This window comes from Saimiri boliviensis, chromosome 8 (genome assembly GCF_048565385.1).
Source record: "Saimiri boliviensis isolate mSaiBol1 chromosome 8, mSaiBol1.pri, whole genome shotgun sequence".
Lineage (NCBI taxonomy): Eukaryota > Metazoa > Chordata > Mammalia > Primates > Cebidae > Saimiri > Saimiri boliviensis.
The window spans coordinates 74,874,923-74,897,751 of NC_133456.1; the positions used below are offsets into that span (position 1 = coordinate 74,874,923).

Sequence of the window (22,829 nt, forward strand, 5' to 3'; positions counted from 1 at the left end):
CAACGGCCTCTTTCATTGTCCTCAGAACACGTGATCGGAGCACTGCCTCCCTGCCTTTGCACAGGCCTCTGCTCTTGATTCCTGTGTCTGCCCCTTACCACTCTGTGTCCACCTCAGCAGTTCAACTGTCCTTATGGTGTTGAGGCCAGAAACCTGTATGCTGTCTTGGGTTTTTCCTTTTCCCTCACCCATCCATCCACACATCACTTTCTATGTGCTGTCTCCTTAATAGATCTTCAAGCAATCTCTTCCTCTATCCCCATGGTGATGCCTGAGTGCAGGTAGGATCCTTCCCACTGGTACTGCTGCAACAGCCTCCTCTCGTCTCTCTCCGCCTCCAGTTCCACCCACGCTGTGGGTGTACTGCCCACGCTTTCACCCAGAAGGGCAGTCCATGAACCACAGCCCCTCGCATTACCCACTGCTTTCACTTCTGGGTGGGGCTGTGTGGCTCCCCGTGGCCCCACAGCATGCCGCAGTAGGCCCAGGAACCAGGCTCTGCCGTTCTTCCGAGCCTCAGCCTTCTGCATATCCTGCCTCCCACGCAACATGTCAACTATTCTCAAGTGTTTTCATTTCCTTAAAGCACAAAGCTCTCTGTTGCTCAGCTTGGAAGCTGCCTTTGGGAGGCTCTCCCTAGTTGCCCCAGTCTGGACCTGGTACCTCGTCAGAATATTTCCTTAGCACCAGAAATGATCTCATTGTACTCTCTTGTCATTGTGTCCTCGTTTCTTCCCTGAATGTATTGACACCTCCCCGATGGGGACTGGGTCTCCTCACAGCGTCTTCACACATATTGACTGAAGCCTGCTATATGTGGATGTGGCGTTAGATGCTGCAGCTGAGAGTTGGCGGAAAAGCCGGGGCTCGGGTCCTCATGGTGCTTACCTGCTGTCCAGTGGGACAGACAGACACCAGTGAGGAATCCGTGGAGAGAATGCATTGTTTCACATTCATGTTGGAAAACAGAGGGGCACTGTCCTATAAGAAGGTGCCTGAGGCTGGTGGGTGTGTCGGGGGAGGCTCCCCTGAGGAAGCCACGTGTCAGCTGAGATCTGGAGTGGAAGCCAGCTGAGCCAAGGCTGGCGCAGCATTGCAGACAGCGGGGGTGACTTGTGCGAAGGCCCTGAGGTGGGAGGGAGACTGGAACGGCCAGGGGTCTGAGAGATGGGCCGGGGCTGAGTCCAGATGGAGAGAGACGGAGGTGGAAATAAGGCTGGAAGGCTGCGCTGCAGCTGGACCGCCCTTTCAAGGGTTTTGTCTTTCTCTTAAGAACAAGGGAAGCCACTGGTGTGCTTTATGCCTGTCAGGCACCCAGTGACATCCAGGAAAGATGGTTCCGGCTGTAGGGCGAGAACAGATCAGAGGGGGGACCACGGCGGGGCGCTGGAGAGCACGGAACAGGTGCTTAAATGAGAGTGAATAGATGAACATCTTACGCAGTTATCCCTTTTACTTCTGCTTTTTTTCTCTTTGGGCCACTAACCTGTGGAAAAAAAACCCCCAAATGTTTCTTCCTCCTTCTGTGATGTTCCTTCTTTCTGTTTTGAGCAGCTTCTTCGTCTGCATCCTCTGCGGATGACCTGCATAAAGCTCTCCGCCAAAGCCTACTTTCTCCCTCATGGTGGAGAGGGAGCTGTGTGACTGGCCCAGTGCCGCAGCCATCCACCCTCTGAGGATCAGTTTTTCCTTCCTTGGCTCCCAGAGGACTCCTCCCTCCTCCCACAAACAACTCCAGAGCCCAAGGTGACAGGAGAGCGTGGGCGGCTGCTTGGCAGGGCTGTGTCCATGGCAACCAAAGCTCCTGGGGAGTGGCGGGTGGCAGGTGCAGTCCTGCAGCCTTCTCAGCCGGCTGGGTCTCTACTTACAGCCCCCGGAGGCACAGCCTTCTCTGCCCTGGTCACGGTCCAGTCTTGGCCTATCCCTCACTCTCCTCTTCCTCTCATCTCCCACATCCGGTCTGTCAGCAAAGCTTATTGCCTTCACCTTCTAAAGATATCCAGAAACTGGCCACTTCCCACCACCCCTCTGTTTCTGCTGTGGTCCAAGCCCTGGACACCTCTCCCTTGGATTGCTGCAGTGGCCTCCTAACTGATCTCTTCCTCCCTCTTCCCTAATCTGTCACGTTCCTCCTTTGCTCAAAACCACCCAATGTCCTGGGACCCTCCCAGTATAAAAGCCATAGTCCATATCATGCCCTGTGTGTCCCAATCACCTGTCCCCTCATCACCGCTGCTTCATCCTCTGTAGCTTTTCTCACATCCACTGTGCTCTGCCCTGCCTCCAGCAGCCTGGCCTGCTCCCACTGCATGGTCTTTGCCTTTGCGGTTGCTTCTGCCTGGACTGTCCTTCCTCAGGCATCCACGTGGCTCACTCCTCCAGATCTCCATGCAAATGCTGACTTCTCTGTGAGGTGTTAGACTGCAGCCTTGCGCTACCTTTGCCCCTTCCCTGCTGTATTTTAAACACCTACTGACATACTATGTCTCACTCATTTAATTGTTCATTGCCTGTCTCTTTCCTCTAGACGGTAAGCTCCACAAAAGTGGAATTTTTGTCTGTTCGTTCACAGCTGTATCTCTAGTGCCCTGGGGAGCGCTTGACGCATCGTGGTGCACAGGCAGCACTTGTGGAATGAAGAATGGAGAGCCCAGGGCTCGTCGTTCAGGGCCAGTCTCTGACTTTGATGACCATCCTCCCGGGTGCTCCCCCTGGCTGTTTTCTTGTCCTTAAACTACATTTTGCAGTGTTTGTCTGGGTTCTCTAGGGTTAGATCTTGACTCTGCTTCCATCCCAGAATTTCGGAGTCAGTTTCCATCACTTACAGGGGCTGACGTGTCCAAGGACCTACAGACCCAGTAGAGCTAGGTAGAACTGAGGCTAGCAGCCTTCCAGCCTGGACCTTTTAATCCAGCTGTACCGTCCTGGACACAGCTCAGTGTGGTCCTTCTTTGCTTACACTGATCTGTACCTTGCAAATACGTTTTCTGGACTCAGGCTCCAGGTGTTTATTTCAAGGTGATTTGTCCCAGGCTATGATCTATGCTTAGTTATCTGCCCTTTACCCACCCCAAAGGATCTGCCCAGAATTCCGCTCCCATCCTCCCACTGCCCAAATCTGGCCTGTCCTGTCACTGCGCAAACCCCAGCCATGACAGATCTGCTTTAGAGGCAAGGCCTGAAACGAAACTGTTATCTCTGCATCTGTGGGAATCATTCCATTGTGTTATTTCTTTATTTTTTTCCACCCAGAGCAACTATTGAGTCAAGTATTGGTCCAAGGGAAGATACAAGGATGAACAGACATGGCTCCATATCTTCCTTACTGCCTTCCGCTGACTGTAAATATGCTCACTATAAATAAGCAGGAAAGGCCCTCTCGGCCCGTGCTTACCAATGCAATCCAAAATCCAGCCGACTGTCCCATCTCCGCCACAGGCCAAAACACGGAAGTCTGGAGTATCACGGAAAAAGTTCAACCTGGAAAGAAGAAGAAAGGCCGAAATGGGCTTGTTACGCGGTTGGGGCTGACATTGATACATGTTGAGTCAGAGTCTCCTCTGTTCCCCAGGAGTATGTGAAGACCCCAGTTCCTTCTGGGGTCGAAAGAGCCACTCAAGGTTCTGAAACCAGAGGCTACTCTACAGGGCCTTGAATATGCAGCAAAGGCCCAGGGACCATCCTTGTGCAAGGAGAGTCTGACTCAACATTCGACACAAATGGAAAACGGTGTTCTAGAAATTCACTACTGGTTATGCTGAGGAGTCCAGAGTCTGTGCGTTTTGGCGTCAATACAAGTAGCCCCCGATGTTCTCACTCCCCTTGGGCTCTCCTGATACCGCCCTGGTAAGTGAGACGCACCGAATTTGCTGAACCTTCACTTCATTGTCCTGTGGCCACAGTGAGTGGACTCATGCCCTTCTCTTCTCAGGAGCTTTAACCCTGGAGAGCAGGGCGCTTAACCTGGGGTCCATCAGCCTCCAGGGGTTCTGTGGATTGGATTCAGAGGGACATGAACTTCGAGGAGAAAATATTCTTGTTTTTCCTAAGCTCAAACTGAAATAAGTAGTGTCTCCTTCAATTCAGAATGGAGGCAACAAACCACACAGGTATGAACAATACCCATGACTTTGTCAGCGGTCAAAACACAGGCGTGTTAGTGTGTCATTACGGTTATGGCGGATGTCTCATAGTAGCGTCAGGCTTATCACTGCTCGGAATTTGCAGTAGTTATCAGACTCACTTCTGGGTCTTCCTATTTCATGTATTGGTGAAGCTCATATATTGAGTGATATTCTCATATCACTAATTTGTTTTACTGTTTTAATAACTATTTTTTGGATATGGTTTCCCTGGTCACCTTTTATTATTTCATTTTATGCATTAAGAAATATTCCAAGAGGGGGTTTATATGCTTTACCAGACTGCCAAGCGGGTTCCTGGCACAAAAAAGAACCTCTGCTTTAGGATGAATGTGACCTGCGGACACCTTGGGGGTGGGACTTGGGAAGCCGAAGGTCACTATTTCTAATCTGCCCAGCCTGGCAGTCTGAGAAGAGCCTGGAGCTTTCAGAGTCACTAATGCATGTGTAGGCAAATGAACATTCTTTCTCTTCCACTTCTCTTTCAGAACTCCGCTCTCTCTCGGGAAGTGAATTCTGAACAGAGACGCGCTCCCTCCAGCTGACAGCCTGTCTGATTACAGAGTGACATGCACGTGAGAGACCCTTGGGCATGTCAGCCTGGAAGGAGCCACCTGGCACTTCATCCCAGGTAAAAACGATGTAGAATACATGAGAGCAAGCTGGAGGACGGTCTGCATGTTTGGACAGTGGGCCGGAAAATGTGTCTCTGGGGTGCTGCTCCGTCACAAGGCCCTGCTGTACAGCAGGCACGGCAATCGTGGTGACAGTGATGGCAGCTGCAGTGGTATCCAGAGGTGGGCTCTGTTCGGAAAATAGTTTTGCAGGTCAATCATGGCAGGGGTACCGCATTTGCGCTTAGGTTTCTCTTTTTTAACTGGGTCTTGTACTACCGCTGCTATAAATAATAGCTTTTGTGTTGGCCAAAAGTCAAAGACAGGGTCAGATTCCCTTTTCAGAGTCCTTACCCCAGCCTCTCTGAGGGGTCTTGCTGAGCTTGGAGTAGAAGTCCTGGTTAGGAGGTTGGGCCAAGTGGCTGTGTGCTGGACAAGCCAGCTCAGCGAATGCAGACAGCCCCGTCCGGGGCCGGCCAGCAGAGGGCTCTCGAGCCCCGGCCCAGGCTTTCCCTGCCTTCTAGGCCAGGTGCTGGAGGTGCCCGCATCCCAGGGACCTGCAGCTCCCCATTAGCCACCGCGGACACAGGGACCAGGCCTCCCACCAACTCTGTTCAACCCCATACTAACCAGCAGAGAATAACCAATGAGTCAGTGGCAGGATGAGCAAAACAACCTCAAAATCAAATGATTTAGAAAACAAAAGTGATTCCATTGGACAAGTCACTGTCTCCATCCTAAAATGCTCCCACAGTGGAACACCAAGGCAGAACTCTGAGTCACTGTATAGATTTCCAGACTGCTGACTGACAATGATAAGAAAACTCTTTCTCTTCTCTGATGATTCACTATGAAGACGCCAGCTCACAGAGCCTTGCAAATAAGTTAAAATAATTTACCAGCCTGTTCCTCCTGTCAATCAAATGAATGGTGTGTGCGTTTTCCCCTCTTATAAAATCAACAACTTTTTCTGGGACAAGCTACAGGAAGCCACTTCTCACACAGAGTCAGCCTCCATGGGCGTCCTGAGTGGCTCCAGGAGTGAGAGTAGGACGGGAGAAAAAGCAGAGAAAGGGAGTAAAATGGCAGGAAGGGACATGTTGAGAGATGAAAGAAAAAAGGTGACAAAAGAGGCATCTTTGGCCGGGCGCGGTGACTCATGCCTGTAATCCCAGCACTTTGGGAGGCCAAGGTGGGTGGATCACGAGGTCAGAAGATAGAGACCAGGCTGACCAACCTGGAGAAACCCTGTCTCTGCTAAAAATACAAAAATTAGCCATTCTGGTGGTGGGTGCCTGTAATCCCAGCTACTTGGGAGGCTGAGGCAGGAGAATCACTTGAACCCGGGAGGCAGAGATTGCTGTGAGCCAAGATCACGCCACTGCACTCTAGTCTGGGCGACACAGCGAGCCTCCGTCTCAAAAAAACAAAGCAAAACAAACGAAGAAACAAAAAGGCATCTTCATTGGAGATTAGAAGGGAGGGGGGTAAATAAGAGGTGAAGCGGCATCTTCATAACAGATGAAAAGGGAGGGGGAATAAGAGGTGAAGACTGTGATCTCCATACCCTGGGGTAGGCCCCCCATTGTCCAGGTTGAAAACTTGTTTGGGGTTGAGCAGATAGTGGAATTTCCGAAGAATTCTATGGAAAAAAAAAAGAAAAGGAGGGAGAAAGAGAGACAGAGAAGGAATATGTCATCGTGAGAAGTCACATTAGGGCAAACACCTCTGGAGCCTACTAGTGGCAGGGAAGAGGGCTCAGTGAAACCCCAGAGGGGAGGGCACTGCCTGCTGACCCTGGCGTCCAGGCTCCACCTGGCATCACCTGCGTCATCACCCCCAGTTCAGAGCTGTGCTACCAACCTAGACTCCGGCTCCTAAGCCCGGAAGCATCACCCCTTACAAAGAGGACAAGGGAGAGAAACCCAGAGAACAGAACTTTCATTCTAAAGCTTTATCCTCCACAGAGACCTTCTCCCAAATGTTCTGTAGGGTCTAGGCAGTGTGATTCTGCCCTCTGCAGACTGTACAAAAGCATCACAGGACCCCCCTCCTCCCCAGCGTCCCCAGGGAGAGGCCCCCTGCAGTCCTGGGATCAGGAGGAAATGCAGGAGGTGGCGCTGGGCAGGGGAGGGCTGAGAGACTGTGGCAGCACCCAGGCCTGCTTTCCCAGCTCCGGCTTGGATTTGTCAGGTCAGTTCAGGAGGGTGTCCTGCCCCATGGATGGGGGTGGGGGTCTTCATCGTTCTTGCTTTAACTCTGCTAACTATTCTTTTTTAACCTGGATTCCAAATCACTGTGCCATTTGTTAATGATCCTGGATTTGGGAGGTAGGGCTGCTTTACCCATTCTCTCCGTCCTCCCGTTCTGTTGAGCAATTACCAGCCACCACTGAACTGGGCATTTCAGCAAACGGATGTGGTGGATGCCCTGGGTTCCCATGGGTGGCAGTAGCCTGGGAGGTCCTAATCAGTGCCTCCCATCCCCGCATCTCTTAAAATAAGGCCTGAGAGGCTAGGAAGGCACAGGCATCTCAGAGCGTGGTCTCTATTCTCACCTGTGAGAGGAGGAAGGCTAATTAACTCCATTTTGCAGAGGAGAAAACTGAGGACCAGGGACATTAAGTTACACGGGCCAGGTCATAAAGTGGCAGGTGGCAGTGCTGGGGTTTGTCTGCTTGTCTCCACAGCCTGCTGTGTTACTGCCACGGGGAGGAAGCACCTGAGTCATGTTGCCCTAGTTGCTCCGCTTTGAAAGAGACGAGAACGTACCTTTCTCCTTGTCTCCCTCCACTCTTGGGGTTCACCAAGACCAGCAGGGGGTGGGTACCCGGGGTGGGGATGATCTTATACTTGAAAAGTAAAAGAAAAAGAAATTAGCTCTGCTTCATCCAATCAGAGGGTGAGATGAGAGCTGAAGCCAAGACAGCTTCGGACAGGCAGATGAGAAGCAGGAGGAGAGGCGGTCAGGGAGGAAGGTGCTTGTCCACTGGCTGAATTTCCTGAGGGGCTAAGTAGCCAAGTGTCTCCAGTCTGAATGGCCTTTCAGTAGTGTTAATGACAGTGAGAGTCTGAGGTCAGGATCAGCGATGGGACAATGGTGCTGTACCTTTGAATCATTCAACAATGATGTGGCCTTGTGCCTACAGCACAAGATTACATTTTGTGGGGAGACATACAGTCTTAGAAAGCACGGCTGTCTGATCTTACACATGGTGAAATAGCACTCATGGCGTGAACCACCGCTTCCACCCTGGCCCCTTCCAAATGCTCATTTCCAGCCGCAGTTTGCCCCCTGTACCCTGGCCCCATATTTCTCACTGTCCACTGGTTCCTGTCAACTGGGTGTCTCACTATCAGCACAAACTCAGCATGCTTCAAACCTGACCCATCTTCTCTCCCTATGAAACTCGGCCTTTCTCCTGGTTCCCTGTTTCTGTTATTCATCCAGCCATCCAAGGAAGCTCCTGTCCTGCCACCTCTTTCTGTGAAATGTCCCTTTACCTCTGGCAGCTGCCACTGCCCCATGCTTGGGCCTTTCCCACCCCAGGTAAGCCCTGCACTCCATCCTCACACAGTTCCTTCCCAGGACACCAGGTCAACCATGCCACTCTTGCTCAAAAACTTTAAGGACACCTCGTTATTAAAGGAGTGGATTTTGTGGATAAAATGCAAATCTCCTAACCTGGCATCAAAGGCCTTTTCAGTCTAGCCTTATCTTACTACTGTCTCCTAGTTCCTGCTAACCCTCAGCTGCAGGTACAGCCAAGTCCTGCCATTGCTGCTCTGGTAAGTCTAGCGTGTCTCTTGCATTTCCACCCATGCATCTGCTCATGTTGGTTTCTTTTTCCATTCCATGCCCTGAAAAGCCCACTTCCTTCTTGGCAAACTCTTGAAAAAACAAAACAAACTAGCTGGGCATGGTCACTCAGGTCTGTAATCCCAGCACCATGGGAGGTCGAGGTGGGCAGGTCACGAGGTCAGGAGTTCAAAACCAGTCTGGCCAACAAGATGAAACCCCATCTCTACTAAAAATACGAAATTTAGCTGAGTGCGGTGGCATGCACCTGTAATTCCGGGCACTCAGGAGGCTGAGGCAGGAGAATCGCTTGAACCTGGGAGGTTGAGGTTGCAGTGAGCTGAGGTTGCACCACTGCACTCCAGCCTGGGTGACAGGGCAAGACTCCATCTCAGAAAAGAAACAAAAACAAAAACAAAAACAAAAACAAAACAGAAAAACCAACATCAGAAGCCTTCTTATCCTCGGAGATCAATTCAAGAGGCACCTACTCTATGAAGTCTCCTTGATCATTGCAACTAAAATGATTGCACTTGAAACATGTACTATCTTCTGGAGTTTCTTTTGTTGTTGATTTGATTTTTTTTTCTTTTTACTTTCTTAGGTAAATGATTCAAAACATCAACTGGATTTAAAATGCATTGGGAGCGGAATGGGGTGTGTGCAACTCTACTACCAAGGACCTTATAGCACCAGACACCAGAGTGGGTGCTCAGCAAATATTTGTGGGTTCAGTGGAAGGATACACCAATGCAGATACGCAGCTCTGCTCCGTATTCAGTATTTAATGCCTGCTTTTCCAGATCTCAAGCTAAAAGTCCAGCAAACAGAGTGCCATGTTGTTTGAAAAGGATAGTACCATTCCCGATGATTTAAAAAAAACTGTCTCACCTTCCCAGGGTGACTATGTGACACCCAGAAGCATCTTGGAGGCTGAGGAATAATCCCTCACCTCTGGAGATGATATTCAACGTATTTAACAGCCAACCCTACAGTGTGGGCTCTGCCCCATCAGATGTAGGACAACCCGAAGGCTGCCTGCCCTAAACAACAGGCATAGAGGTGTCGGGCGTACATGTGTGTGTTTCCCACCTTTCTGCCCTTCTAGGTGTCTAGAGCTTTCTCACATCTCCCCTCATTCTGCCTTATGTTTCACTTCTTCCTTCCTTCCTTCCTTCCTTCCTTTCTTTTCCTTTCTCCTTTCCTTTCCTTCTCTCTTTCCTTTTCTCTTTCTTTCCTTTCTTTCTCTGTTGCCCAGGTTGGAGTGCAGTGGCCAACCTCTATCTCCCAGATTCCAGCAATTCTCCTGCCTCAGCCTCCCTAGGATTACAGGTGCTCCCCCACCCATCACGCCCAGCTGATTTTTGTATTTTTAGTAGAGACAGGGTTTCGCCATGTTGGCCTGGCTGGTCTCGAACCCCTGACTTTAGGCAATCTGCTGGCTGCAGCCTCCGAAAGAGCTGGGATTACAGGCGTGAGCCATCATGCTTGGCCCGTTTTACTTTTGAAAACACACGAATCTGTGTTCTCATTGAATCTCACAGCACCTCTGGGAGGGGCAGGGCAGGGCAGGGTTGACTGTGCCCCTTTCAGCGGAGGAAACTTGAGGCTCAGAGGCAGAGGAGGTGGCGCTGGCTTCCGGTTTCCTTTCCTGGTACTCTTTGTTCCTCACCAGACTGCCTTCCCTGCATTCCTTGGAACTCCGTGGAAGGCACAGAAAATGTTCATGGTTGAACCCAAGTGAAAAAATGAGTTCTTAAGTATACATTTAAGGATTAAGAAGAACTTTTGGATCTGGTTAGCTTCACTCTGGCAGATCATGTTCTGGAGACAGCTTGGCAATCTTGGAAAACCCATTGTCTATTTTTAGGCCACATCTTTGGTATTATTTAGGACATCTGCAAATTAAAGTTTTATGTAACTTGTTCCTAAAATAGTGATAAAACCCAAGAAGACCAGCAATGGGATCAGCCAACCTGTCCTCTCACCGCTTGCTGACAGCGTGGCTGTCAAAGGCAACTCCAGAGGCCAGAAATAAATGCCCTGCTGGGTGATTTAATTGGTCAGATGAGAAGGCAAATGCTGAGATGCTTTTCTACTGAACCCGAACCCCGTCCTCCCCACCACAGCCCTGGAACAACTTAGAACAGCAATAAGGCTCAGCGCTCACTGAGGTACCTGCATTACAAGTTCGCCCTTGGCAGACACGCAGCCATCAGACTTCCCACCTGGCCTGTCCTGTGAGAAGAAAGGAAAGACAAGCATCTTTTGGAAAAAGAAGCCTAATACAAAGAAAGTGATCAGATGAAAAACAAATGGCTGACGTAAAGAAAGAGATTAGAAAGCTAATGTAGTATGGAGAGGCGATTTTCAACATGGGGCTTCTGACCTAAAGAAAGAAATGTATCCCTATCCCTAGGAGTTTTTCCAGGATTCTCCAAGCCTCTGTCATCACCAGCTCTGACTTTACCTTTGAGGCAAGGGACATGGTGGGGAGCACTGAAACTGGCAGAATTCCACTTGGTTGATTTAGAAGCTTGAGCTCTGAGAAGCAAGTTTGTAGACTTGGCTTTTCTGCTGAGCACTAATGATATAACATTGTCATTTTTGTTGGTTTCATTTATCTTGTTTTTCAAATGTTTATTTTACTGAGGCTTTCTCACATATAGCAAAATGCTCACATCTAAATTGCACAGCTTGATGAATTTTGTATACAGGTATGACCTGGCAACTACTACGTCTTCATACGGGTTTTGCCTGGCTTTTGAATTTCATATACGTGGAATCATAGAGCATATCTTTTTTTGAGTCTAGCTTCCTTGGCTCAGTATTATATTTTTGAGACTCTCCATGTTTTTACTCTATGCATAGTTTCTTCTTTTCCATTGTAGTGTAGTTTCCAATTCTGTGAATGCCAGATGCCGATGTGCCTCAGTTTATTCATCTGTTCTCCTGTTAACGGTCAGTTAACTTGTTTCCAGTTTTTAACTGTTATGAATGAAGCTGCTGTGAGCATTCTTGTGCATGTCTTTTTGTGGAATAGATGCTTGTACTTTGCAGGCAGATGCACTGAAGGAGAATTGCTGGGTTATGGAGTTTGTATATTTCCAATACAGTAAATATTGCCAAATGGTTTCCCAATGTGTTGCTTTTTCTTTTTTTTGAGACAGAGTCTTGCTCTGTCACCTAGGATGGAGTGCAGTAGTGTGATTTCAGCTTATTGCAACCTCTACCTCCCAGGTTCAGGCAATAATCCTGCCTCAGCCTCTCCAGTAGCTGGGATTACAGGCAGCCATAATCACACCAGGCTAATTTTTGTACTTTTAGTAGAGATGGGGTTTCATCATGTTGGCCAGGCTGGTCTCAAAACTCTTGACTGCAGGTGATCCGCCCGCCTCAGCCTCCCAAAGTGCTGGGATTACAGGCGTGACCCACCGTGCCCGGCCTTTTCTCAGGTTTTTAATGAGAAAGAAGTAGCTGGTCAAGTCAAGAGTGAGCTGTGAGGAATCAGTGGCCCTTGCAGCATTTTTAAGATGGAAAGAGGGCAAAGTTAAGTGTGGTGCTTGTTTGAAAGAGGAGTCTCCGACACAGGTGGCAGGGTCGCAGGGGGATAAAGGAGCTTAATTTTGCTGCTTTCGTTTCCAGATAGGGCTGAGACACCCAAGTGGAAACTCAGGAGGTGGAGGGAGATAGGGATTGGATGTGGCAGGGAGGTTGACAGACTCCCAACCTGTCAACCTGACTGTGCATAGGCGGTGACTGAGGATCCTTGTGCTGTGCACTGCCTGCAAGAGGCTTAGAACAAATGTGCTTTCCTTGATGGGTCATTTCAGAGCATTCAGGGTGGCCCGCAATTGGAAACAGTATAGTCAGAGAAGTGTCCTCTCAAAATCTGATCTGTGCAGTGCTGACCTCTTTCAGGCACATACCGAAAACACAAACCCAAAGGAGAGGAGCAGAAAAGATTAACGACTGGGCACTGGGCTTAAAATCCAGGTGATAAAATAATCTGTACAACAAACCTCCGTGACACGTTTGCCTATGTAACAAATCCTCCCATGTACCCCCTAACCTAAAATAAAAGTTAAAAAAAGAAAGAAAACACAACCCCCAAGAGTTATCAGGGAAGCCCTGTGAGGGATGTGAGTGTCTGAAAGCTGCCTCCATCTGAAACGAGAGCCCGGAGAAGCTAGAGCCCCCGCCGGGGCAGCGGCACTTACCCGGGTGACGGGGCATATTGAGGTGGGCAGCAAGATGTGATCTCTGAGTTCCCCGCCATCACACAACGTTGATAATTCACACTTGCGGTGAAACTGGATAGAGAAATGAAAAGGCGAGTGAGTGAAAGTGAGTGAAGAAACATCAAACATGAGGGTGGAGAGGTTTGCAGGAGAGGCAAGGTGTCTAGTGCTCCCCCAAATCCTGATGCATTACTGGCTTTGACAGTATTGCTGTGTGTGTGTGTGTGTGTGTGTGTGTGTGTGTGTGTGTGTGTGTGGTTAAGGGTGCAAAGTCTGCCATGGGCAGAGAAGGAGGCCAACGGCTACCGAAGTGACACTGTCATGAGCTGGCCTGTGACTCTTCAATGTGGCACCCTGTGTTGATTCTTGCTCTCCAGGCTCTGAGACTCTGGCAGGAGGGAGATCTTGATGAACGAACTCATGGGTGGCTGAGAGTAAACCTTGTGACTCAACCTTTGCATTCTGAGAGTTCTGCGGTCTCGTTTGGAGAAATCTACATTTTGAGGCTGATACCTGGGGAAAGGACAAGAGCTGGCACTGGGTTTTGACAGGCAGGTTGGCCAGTGCAGAGGCTGCCAGTGGTACCCAGGTGTCCAGTGGGGCTGTGGACTCTACCATGTGCTGTGGCTGGTGGCAGGAGGCCCAAGCCTTTGGCACAGGCAATGAGGCTGCTCTGAGGAATGTGCCTTTAGGGCAGTCACCCCCTCTCGTGATACTTATGTTGTCCAATTCTTTTCCCACTCTGTCAGTGTCCCTGGCCCCAGGTGACACCCAGGTGAAAGAAGTTCATGGTCAGGCCTGCTGATCCCAGCTGCCAGGCCACACAGTGGACGGCCAGCTGCTTCTTCAGCAGTCCTCACTCCCCTGGTTCAGGGGTACCCTCTCTCTGGGCAGCTTGGTGATTCACTGGAGCACCATTAGGCTGAGGGTATTGAATGGGGGCTGTCGGATGCTCCTAGCCTCGCCCCTCTGGCTCCACTCATGCCCTCTGGCGGGATGTCCACTGCTCCTGGGCTGCAGCTTGGGCAAAGAAAAAACACCGAAAAGAAGCAGGGCCACCCTGGGCGTCAACCCACCGTCATCCGGCACCACACGCAGTGTCGCGCAGTGACACTCTGGTAGCACTTGATACTTTTGTGGCACCGGTCACACTTGACGGAGGAGTTCCCTTCCACCCATACGTGCTGCATCACCTGCGGGAGGGAAGCGAAGGATGCCAGGGAAAATGGCAGAACCATGCCCCCGGGGCCCTGGGCTGGAGGAGAAGGATCTGGGAGGCGACGCTGGGGAGCCAGAGGGACTGTTTCCTATTTAGTGGATGCTTACTGGGTGTTGGGTTGCTTTGCCTAATGGCACGATGTAGTTCCTTCCTGCCTGACCGCCATTATGCCAATCAAAGGAGATTAAAAACCCGCTTTGCCACATTTTGAGCAGCTCAATTGCCCTGGCAGGCAGGCCTCCAAGCAGCATCTTGTCTGGCAGTCCATCTGTTTGTCTTGCAGAACTCCTGCAGAGTGATGTGTTTGTATGCGCCCTCTCCTGGAAGGCAGCGTGGTGCAGAGGAAGTCAGGAGGACTTGGGTGGGCCACAGACAAAACCGGTCGGAATCCCTTTGAAGTGGTAGCCTTTGGCCAGTTCTTAGACTTCTCTGAGTCTCAGGTCCCTGACCTGCAGAAATTGGTGTAAGAAGTCCCACCTCTGGGGTTACTGGGGCAACACAATGAGGTAGCACGTTTGGAAGGTCCTCCCTGGTCCAATCCCGGCCCTTTGGGGTACCCAAAATTGCGTAACATCCTTTCCCTTCCTCAGCCTTAGCTGCCCATTAGAAGCACCTGGGGGAGCTTTTAGAAGACCTAATTCCCAGCCGACACTCCAGACCAGGCGTCCCCAAGCCTTTTACACAGGGGGCCAGTTCACTGTCCCTCAGACCGTTGGAGGGCCGCCACATACTGTGCTCCTCTCACTGACCACCAATGAAAGAGGTGCCCCTTCCTGAAGTGCGGCGGGGGGCCGGATAAATGGCCTCAGGGGACCGCATGTGGCCTGCGGGCCATAGTTTGGGGACGCATGCTCCAGACCAAATAAATGGGAGTCTTTGAGGGTGGGACACATGAGTAATATGTTTGAAAGCACTCTGGGTGATTATCACGTGCAGCTAAGACTGAAAAGCACTCTAGAAGGAAATTAGAGAAAAAGTCCAAAGAAATTAGTGAGGGCCCACTGGTGCTTTTCACACCTGGTTCCTGGAGATCTGGTTGTATCTGCTCCAAGATCAGGAAATACCACCAGGGCAGGCTAGGTACTTGGAAACAGGCGGGACGGTGGGAATGTTTTTGCATGTGTGTGTTGGTGCAGCTAAAGCAACAGCAGCTTGCTAGTAACCCCACTATCCGGGAGGCTAAGCGCTCAGTTCTCTTCCCCTGGAATTCTATAGAACTCACACATTTCCACCATGGTACCCAAAATAACAGAAGGAAGTGGATATGGACTCTAGAAGGTGGAGGACATACCCTGAAGTGCCTACGTGCAAGCGCAGTGTTAGAAACCCATGAAATAGTTGCACGATTCTGTCCAGGTTTGTATTAAATAAGAACAAATGTGTTTTTTTGCGACAGTCTCACTCTGTCGCCCAGGCTGGAGTGCAGTGGCATGACCATAGCTCACTGCAGCCTTCAAGCCTCCCGAGTAGCTGGGACTACAGGCACATGCCGCCACACCAGGCTAATTTTTGTATTTTCTTTTTGTAAAGGCAAGATCTCATCATGTTGCCCAGGCTGGTCTCAAACTCCTGGGCTCAAGCTATTGGCCCTCTTCAGCCTCCTAAAGTGCTGGGACGGATTACAGGTGTGAGTGACGGCACACAGTCCAACAATAAATGCTTTAAATTACTTAGCACTTAAGTTGCTTAAGGCCTCCTCTAAGAATGCTTTTGGTAAAATTATTGCTCCAGAAGATCTGTCACGTTTGGTTGGTAGCTTATCACCTTGTGCCTTGCACTTCTGACGGTATAAAGAACTTGGTTTGTTCATCCATCTGGCATCCATGTTGCCACAGTGAATTTGCTCTGAGATTATTATTTCCATTTTTCAAAGGAAACAATGAAGGTTTCAGAGAGGCTAAGTGACTGGCCCTAGGTTCCCAGGCTGGTGAGCGGCCAGGTAGGGTTTCCTAGCCAGGTCTTCTGACCCCAAGTCCAGGGCTGTTTTCCTAACACCACGTTGCCTTCCCCGTTAATGCTCTTTGGGATCTGAGATGGTGACGGATTTGGGTTGCTCCTGCAGGCTGAGAAGGTTGTGAGTGTGCCCTGCTGGCCTCTCATTGGCCTCACTCTGTTCTCTGTGTGACAGGTGGCCAGAGTGCAGGCTTAGAGCCTGTGCCCAGCAGGCACACCATGTGTCCCCGTGAAAGGCATGGACATGGAGTGGGGCGTGCATGGGGTGGTGCAGAAGGCATGGATGAGAGACCATGAGGTGTCCATGGGGCATGCACACAAGTCCTAGGAGGCACCTGTCTCTCCCAGGAGTCCTTCTGCAGGAGGGCTGGGTACCACTCTCACCTGCCAACCATCTCCTAACTCACACTCCTCTGTGTCATCTTCCCTTTGCAGGAAGGCAAAGTACCCTCTCCCTGCTAATTTCAAGGGAAGGTCTATCTCCAGACTTGGTGAATGGCACCACCCAATGGCTGAGTTGGAAACCTGGGAGCCATTCCCTGCCTCTTCCCCTCTCTCATCTGCTGCATCCCCATCACCGCATCCTGGTGGTGGTACTTCCAAATTACCTCTCAAGCTCTCCCTTCATCTTTCCTCCTTTCGCCAGCGTGACAGTCAAAATAATAAATAACCGGCACAGCCCAGGGGACCCTTAACACGGGACCGCGCTACAGCAGCGAGTGTGGATACCACCCCAGACGGGCCCTCAGAGTAAGTATCGGAAGAGTTTGACTTCTTCCCTCCCCCGATTTCTCTCCCACAGCACGCTCAGAGCTATTAACCTAATTCACAAACTCAATCACATCTTCATGTGCTTGAAGCCCTTCAGTGGCCCCCTGCTGCACAGGTAACACCTTCCTAACTCCTTGGCTGGCCTCACAAGGCCTGCTTCAGGGCAGATCTCACCACTTTCTGAGTGCCTCTCCCGCCACTTCCCTTTAAGCATCCTCTGCTCCAGCCATGCCACAGTAAGTATGGATCCCGGAGTAAGCCATGTCTCATGCCTTTACACACGGCTTCCTCTTCCTGGAGAGTCTTGTCCTCCATGCCTCATGAAGTCCTCTCAATTTGTGTTCAAGACACAACTATAATACCAGCTCCTTGTGCAGCTTGCCCTGTGCTTCCACTGTGCCTTCCACACAGCTGTGTTGTTGCAGCACACATCTCACTACTCTGTTCTCTGCTTACACGTCTGCCTTTCCCCCTAGAGAGCACAGTTGTCGAGCATCTCTTACAACCCGTGGACCCCCTAGCACAAAGCCTGGCACACAGCGGGCACTAAGGAAGGTGCTGAATGGATTGATGGATGAACGGGATGGTTTACAGGTGGTCCTCGAGGCAGAGAAGGGACTGGATAAAGCTCCCAGCGCCCCTTCCTGCCCAGGAATCCATGCTGATGGGCATGCTGCCTGGATGAGGCATGCAGTAGAACAAGGCAGTAGTTGTCACCAACCTCGCCACTCCTTTTGGCTTTTGAGTACGTTTTGACACACCCAGGAATGTTTTTGGATACACAGCGTTCGTGGACAGTGTATTTACAGTCTGAAAAGAAAAAAAAAATCAAGGCAGGTGCTTGTGAATGACCATGTAGGAGAGCTCCAGACACCCCCGCATCCCAGCCAACACCTGTACCTCCCTCTGAATGGCTCATGAGGGGCAGGGGACACAGGGGGCTGGGCTTGCCTAACGGAAATTCCAAACAGCCTCCAGTTGTTCTTGGAGGAGAGAGTCCCCGGCTATCTGCTGCGGCTGCAGCTCCACTTGCCCCACTGCCTTCCTCTGTGGGCAGTGAACGCAGCAGGACGCATCCCCAGAAAGCGCTTTTTTGAAGGGGAGCGTGTGGCATCATCCTCCTGATTATGCCAGTGCCACGGTATCCCATGCTGGAGACATTGGAGAGTGTATAGGAAGGCCAGGGCTTTTTAAGGCTAGGCAGGCTCTGGTGACAATCCACACGACCTTGGGAAAATTGCTTTACCTCCCTGACATTCAGGGTTTTATGTAAAATGGGAAGAACATGGGCTCTCTTTCTCTCTGCAGGGACGTTGCAGCATTACATTGTGTAAAGCATTATGGCCTGGGTCAGAGCAGTTCTTCCACACACTACTACTGTGTTTGTCACTACCATTATGTGAACAGCAGAGGCCTATGGGCCTAGAACTTCATGGGAACGAAACTGATCTATAAAATGTGGGTGAGAGCTGGGTTTGAACTGGCTCAGGGGAGACTGGTGGACCCCTTCTTTGGCCCGCTGATGCTTGGTCTTTGTGGACAGCGGACCCAGCTCTGCCAAGGTGACTCTTGTGGCTGATGTCACCTGTTGCCTAATTCACACATGCACGTTGGATAAAACAATTCAACCTGGACCACAGCCAAGGGGCCTCCCTGCAGCAGCAGCTCCCTGGTCTCTGGTGGGTTCAGGCTGAACGCTGCTATCCACAGGGCGTTCAGGGCTCCGTGCACCTACATACTTGGGTGCCTGGCATGGCTTCTGGCTGCAGCCCCTCTGCCCTCTGCTCCTGCTCCCTGCCCCCTTCTTTCCTACCCCTCTTACCCGTTTCCCTCCATCCCTTTCTCCTGTTCACCTTTCCAGTCTTCCTCTTTTTCTTCTATTACTTATCACTTGCAGTTTTTTTTACCTTTCTACTCTGACTTTAATAAAGAAATTAAAAAGTGAAACAACTAGAGTTTTGATTCCCATTGCATTTACAGAATTCAAAATGCTTTTTTTTTGTTTTTTTTTTTTTTTTTGAGACAGAATCTTGCTGGAGTGCATTGGCGCAATCTCAGTTCACTGCAACCTTCACCTCCCAGGTTCAAGCAATTCTCCTGCCTCAGCCTCCCAAGTAGCTGGGACTGCAGGCACGCACCACTACACCCAAGCTAATTTTCGTATTTTTAGTAGAGATGGGGTTTCACCATGTTGGCCAGGATAGTTTTGGATCTTATGACCTCTTGATCTGCCCGCCTCAGCCTCCCAAAGTGCTGGGATTACAGGCATGAGCCACTGCCCCTGGCCTATTGTTTTTTGTTTTTGGAGTGCAGTGGTGCAATCTCGGCTACTGCAACCTCTGCCTCCTGGGCTCGAGTGATCTTCCCACCTTAGCCTCCTGAGTAGCTGGGATTACAGGCGCATGCCACCACACCCGGCTAATTTTCAAGTATTTTTAGTAGGGACAGGTATTTCCCAACAAGTATTTCTGCATGTTGGCCAGGCCAGTCTCAAACTCCTGGCCTTAAGCAATCTGCCTGCTTCTGCCTCCCAAAGTGCTGGGATTTCAGGCATGAACCACTGTGCTCGGCCCCAAATGCTTATTAATTTAAAAAAAATAAAGTTTCCTCTGAACATACCCAGAATAAATATTGACTGGAAAATCCAACTAAAATTAGCATGAGATGCTTTTAAATTATGTGTGGACTTTAATAATTTTTCCCTGGGGGTCAGTGGCCCATAAGAAGCCTCCAATAATAGTCCAAGACCTGTCCGCTGGACTTGGGTAGAGTAAAAACAGGACATGGAGGCCTTGCTTTATTCCCTGCTGTGGGAAAAATATGGGTGGTCCCTCAAGCTGGGAAGCAGAAATACCTACATTTTCCCTGGAATGGATCAACCAACTATGCGCAGAGCAACATAGTGCCTGGGAAGGAGGTCTGAAGGAAGTCTACTCACAACTGCAGCACAGGCCTTGCTTGCGAACGCCCATGAGCATGATATGGCAGAAGTTGCAGTAGGTCGGTTTCTTGAAATGCTTCAAGGTCCAGGCATGCCGTCCATCCCCTTTGGAGCCCTGCAAAGGTTATAGGAGGTGAGAACTCGAGCTGGCAGCCCTGAGACGGGGGAAGCCAGGGGCGGCCTCCTGCATGTTCTTCCTTTTCCTAAATAAGACTCTTGTAATATTTGGAAGATGAGTAATTCATATATATATATATATATATATATATACATATATATATATATATATTTTACCATTTTAAATACAAATAGAAACAGAGTTCTTTGTGTTTTTTTTTAAAAATTAGCAAATATTAGAAGCAAGAAACATCTGAATGGGAGTATCTATATGTAGGATGAAACAAACCCTCTCCCACATAGAAGCATAAACTGAACAGCAATCTGATCTTTCTTTCTTCTTTCTTTCCTTCCATCCCTCCCTCCCTTCTCTCCCTCCCTCCCTTCTTTCTTCCTTCCTTTTCATCCTTCCTTCTTTCCTTTCTTTTTTTTCTTTTTCTCTTTCCTTCTTTCTTTTTTCTCTTTCTTTCCCTTCCCTCCCTCCCTCCCTCCCTCCCTCCCTCCTTCCTTCCTTCCTCTAGCTATCTAAAGACCCTTTAAGTGTTTGCTACCTTTGACTTACCAGTCTCTCTCCTCTTAGACTTCATTCTAAAGAAATAATTTTTAAAAAGCAGACGAGCATTTTTGTGCCCTGTCAGATGCTTAATCCAGTGTTATTTAAAATAATGTAAAGTGGGAAATATCCTAAAGGTCTCAAAATTACTGAAAGGCTAATTGTAGTACACCCATGTAATGTTAGGTGGCAATCAATGAGATATTTATAAGATTATCCAGTGGCATGGGAATTTGCTCATGATACAATGCTAATCAAATGTATCATGAATGCCAATTCAATGATATGTTATGATCTCAGTTTATATAATAGATCTTTGATGGGAAGAAGTTTCACTAACCTGTTAACAGAAGTTGACTAGAGCTGGGAGCACTATGGATTGACCGTATTCTCTCATTTCTACTTTCTTCTGTGTGTTCCAAACTTTTTACAGTGTGCATGTACTAGTGTTATAATCAAGAGGAAGTAGTTTAGTGAAAACAATGTATTCTTCCTATCAACTTTTTGTACACAGATAGAATAGTAAAAAGACAGACAGAGAGAGGATTAAGTCATCTCCTCCTGACTTTACTTAGAAGTGAAATCATCTCCATCCATTAGATACACCAAGCCTCACACAGTCACAACCTTCCCTGGAGCACCACATCTCCCACCTCCCACACCAGGGGAGCCCAGCACGGCTTCAGGCTGTGGCTTCAGCAACTTCCCTCCTGCATATGCCGTCCCTGAACTTTCCTCATAGGCTCCATCACACTCTTGGGGTGGCTCTGTGAGCAGTCAACACTACGGTAAGGTGATGAGGATCAATGGTCATGGACGTAAAGTCCAACATGCTGAACTCAAATGCAATTCTTACTTCTGCAGTGCATATGCATTTGGGCTGGTCAGTGCAGCCAGACCTCGGTGTGTGTCCAGGCTTGTTAGGATCTCCAGAGGAGCTCAGATTCTTTTCGAAATGCTGGCTTCCTCCTCTGGGCTGGAGAAGCTCTTTTTTTCTCATTACCTCAAACCCTGCTCTTATCTAATGATCTCCACTTTAGTCAATACATTCACAAATTGATAATGATTCCTCAGAAGATAGATTCATTCATTTACTCATCTCACCAACGTCTACCTCAAGGGATTTTTGTAAGAATAAAATGACATCATGTAAGTAAAGCTTCTAGTTGAATTCCTGACACATTGTAAGTCTAAACTTTCATTAAGTTCTTACTCCATTCCAGATGCTGGGAGACACAAATAAACTAAAAAGTGTTTATTGACATGGGAGGAGGTAGACTATTCCTATTCTAGAAATGAGAAACAGAGATTCGGAGAAGTTCTGTAACTAGCTCAAGCCCACACAGATAATGAGGGACTGAACGAGTAGTGAAACTTGGGTCTTTTGCTGGCCAGAGTCCGTGCTTTTTTCATCCCTCTCGTCTACCTCACAAGCCAGGGTTTTTCTGTATGGATAGCAGGAAAATGATAGAACTCTCCAGCGGACTGTCTTCATGTAGCCCAAAGGACAGTCAATGGATTTGGAAACACCTCTAGTAGCTAAGTCAGTTAGCGGATTCCCCTTTCTCAGTGACTGTTTCTATAGATTTAAGAAGTGCGTGGACCGGGACTTGGGATACCGTGATGTCTCTGCTTGGGTTATAGCACCATCATGTGGCTCTTTCCTTTTCACATGATGGTGGCTGCAGCACGTGGGAGTTACCTTCCTTGTGCCTGCCAGGTTTTATGCTGCTGCTGTGATTTCCCTGGGAGACAGTCTGTTTTGCAAATATCTCATTCAGTGATTTCCCCAGACTCTTCAGGGATTGCATGCGGGTTTTGAAAAAGCCGAACAAGCAATGGATTTTTAAGACATGGATGGGGGCTTTCTCCAAAACCCCAAATACTTAATGTTGAAAACTTTGTAAGTACATACTTAAAAATAAAGAGCATAAAACTCTTGATTAATAAAACTAAACTTGCATTTGCATTCATTGGCCACTTTCCTGATGTCAATGAGAGTTTTCTACAAGGCTGATCTGGCATTTAGGGGAGACGCTGGGGGAGAATGCTGAGGAAGTACATGGGCTCTGCTTTCTTCAGCCACAAAACAGTGGGTCTTTTCCACGCAAAGAGTTGGTGGTATTTTGAACCTCAGCAAGCTCAAAGTAGAACAGAAAATGGAAATTGGTTCCCTGTAACTAAAATGTCCCATCTCTATTTCCTAAATGAGAAAAAAATGGTGTTTTGGAACAGCATCCAAGCGGAATTTCCATTTTGATTTGAGTATAATCTTGAGTGAGTAATGTCACTAGAAAGTGTATCTAACTTATCTGAGCCCCTCCAGGTCCTGGGTCACATGGGTTCTGGTACATACAGCTTCCTGGCAAGGGATCATCAGATGAGGGGGGTAATGTGACTGAGTGAAGGGGATGACCTCTGGTATTAGTTTGATGTATTCTTGGGCAAGTTCTTTTACCTCTCTGGGTCTCATTTTATAA

At 49.1% G+C, this 22,829-nt stretch overlaps 1 protein-coding gene across 7 annotated transcripts in view; it reads right to left on the bottom strand.

Moving 5' to 3' along the window:
- DGKG (diacylglycerol kinase gamma) overlaps nt 1-22,829 on the bottom strand; it is a 209,015-nt gene that overhangs the window by 104,918 nt on the left and 81,268 nt on the right. For 3 of the 7 annotated variants that reach the window (XM_074404673.1, XM_003926985.4, XM_010337689.3), the window contains 8 exons: nt 19,677-19,794; nt 17,460-17,548; nt 13,872-13,988; nt 12,775-12,867; nt 10,733-10,792; nt 7,528-7,607; nt 6,324-6,398; nt 3,395-3,480 (listed from right to left, as the gene is read on the bottom strand). In XM_074404673.1, the coding sequence (XP_074260774.1) occupies nt 3,395-3,480; nt 6,324-6,398; nt 7,528-7,607; nt 10,733-10,792; nt 12,775-12,867; nt 13,872-13,988; nt 17,460-17,548; nt 19,677-19,794 (718 nt within the window). The remainder of the gene's footprint in view (nt 1-3,394; nt 3,481-6,323; nt 6,399-7,527; nt 7,608-10,732; nt 10,793-12,774; nt 12,868-13,871; nt 13,989-17,459; nt 17,549-19,676; nt 19,795-22,829) is intronic. The other 4 variants (XM_003926986.4, XM_074404671.1, XM_003926984.4 and 1 more) reach the window with 2 other exon arrangements.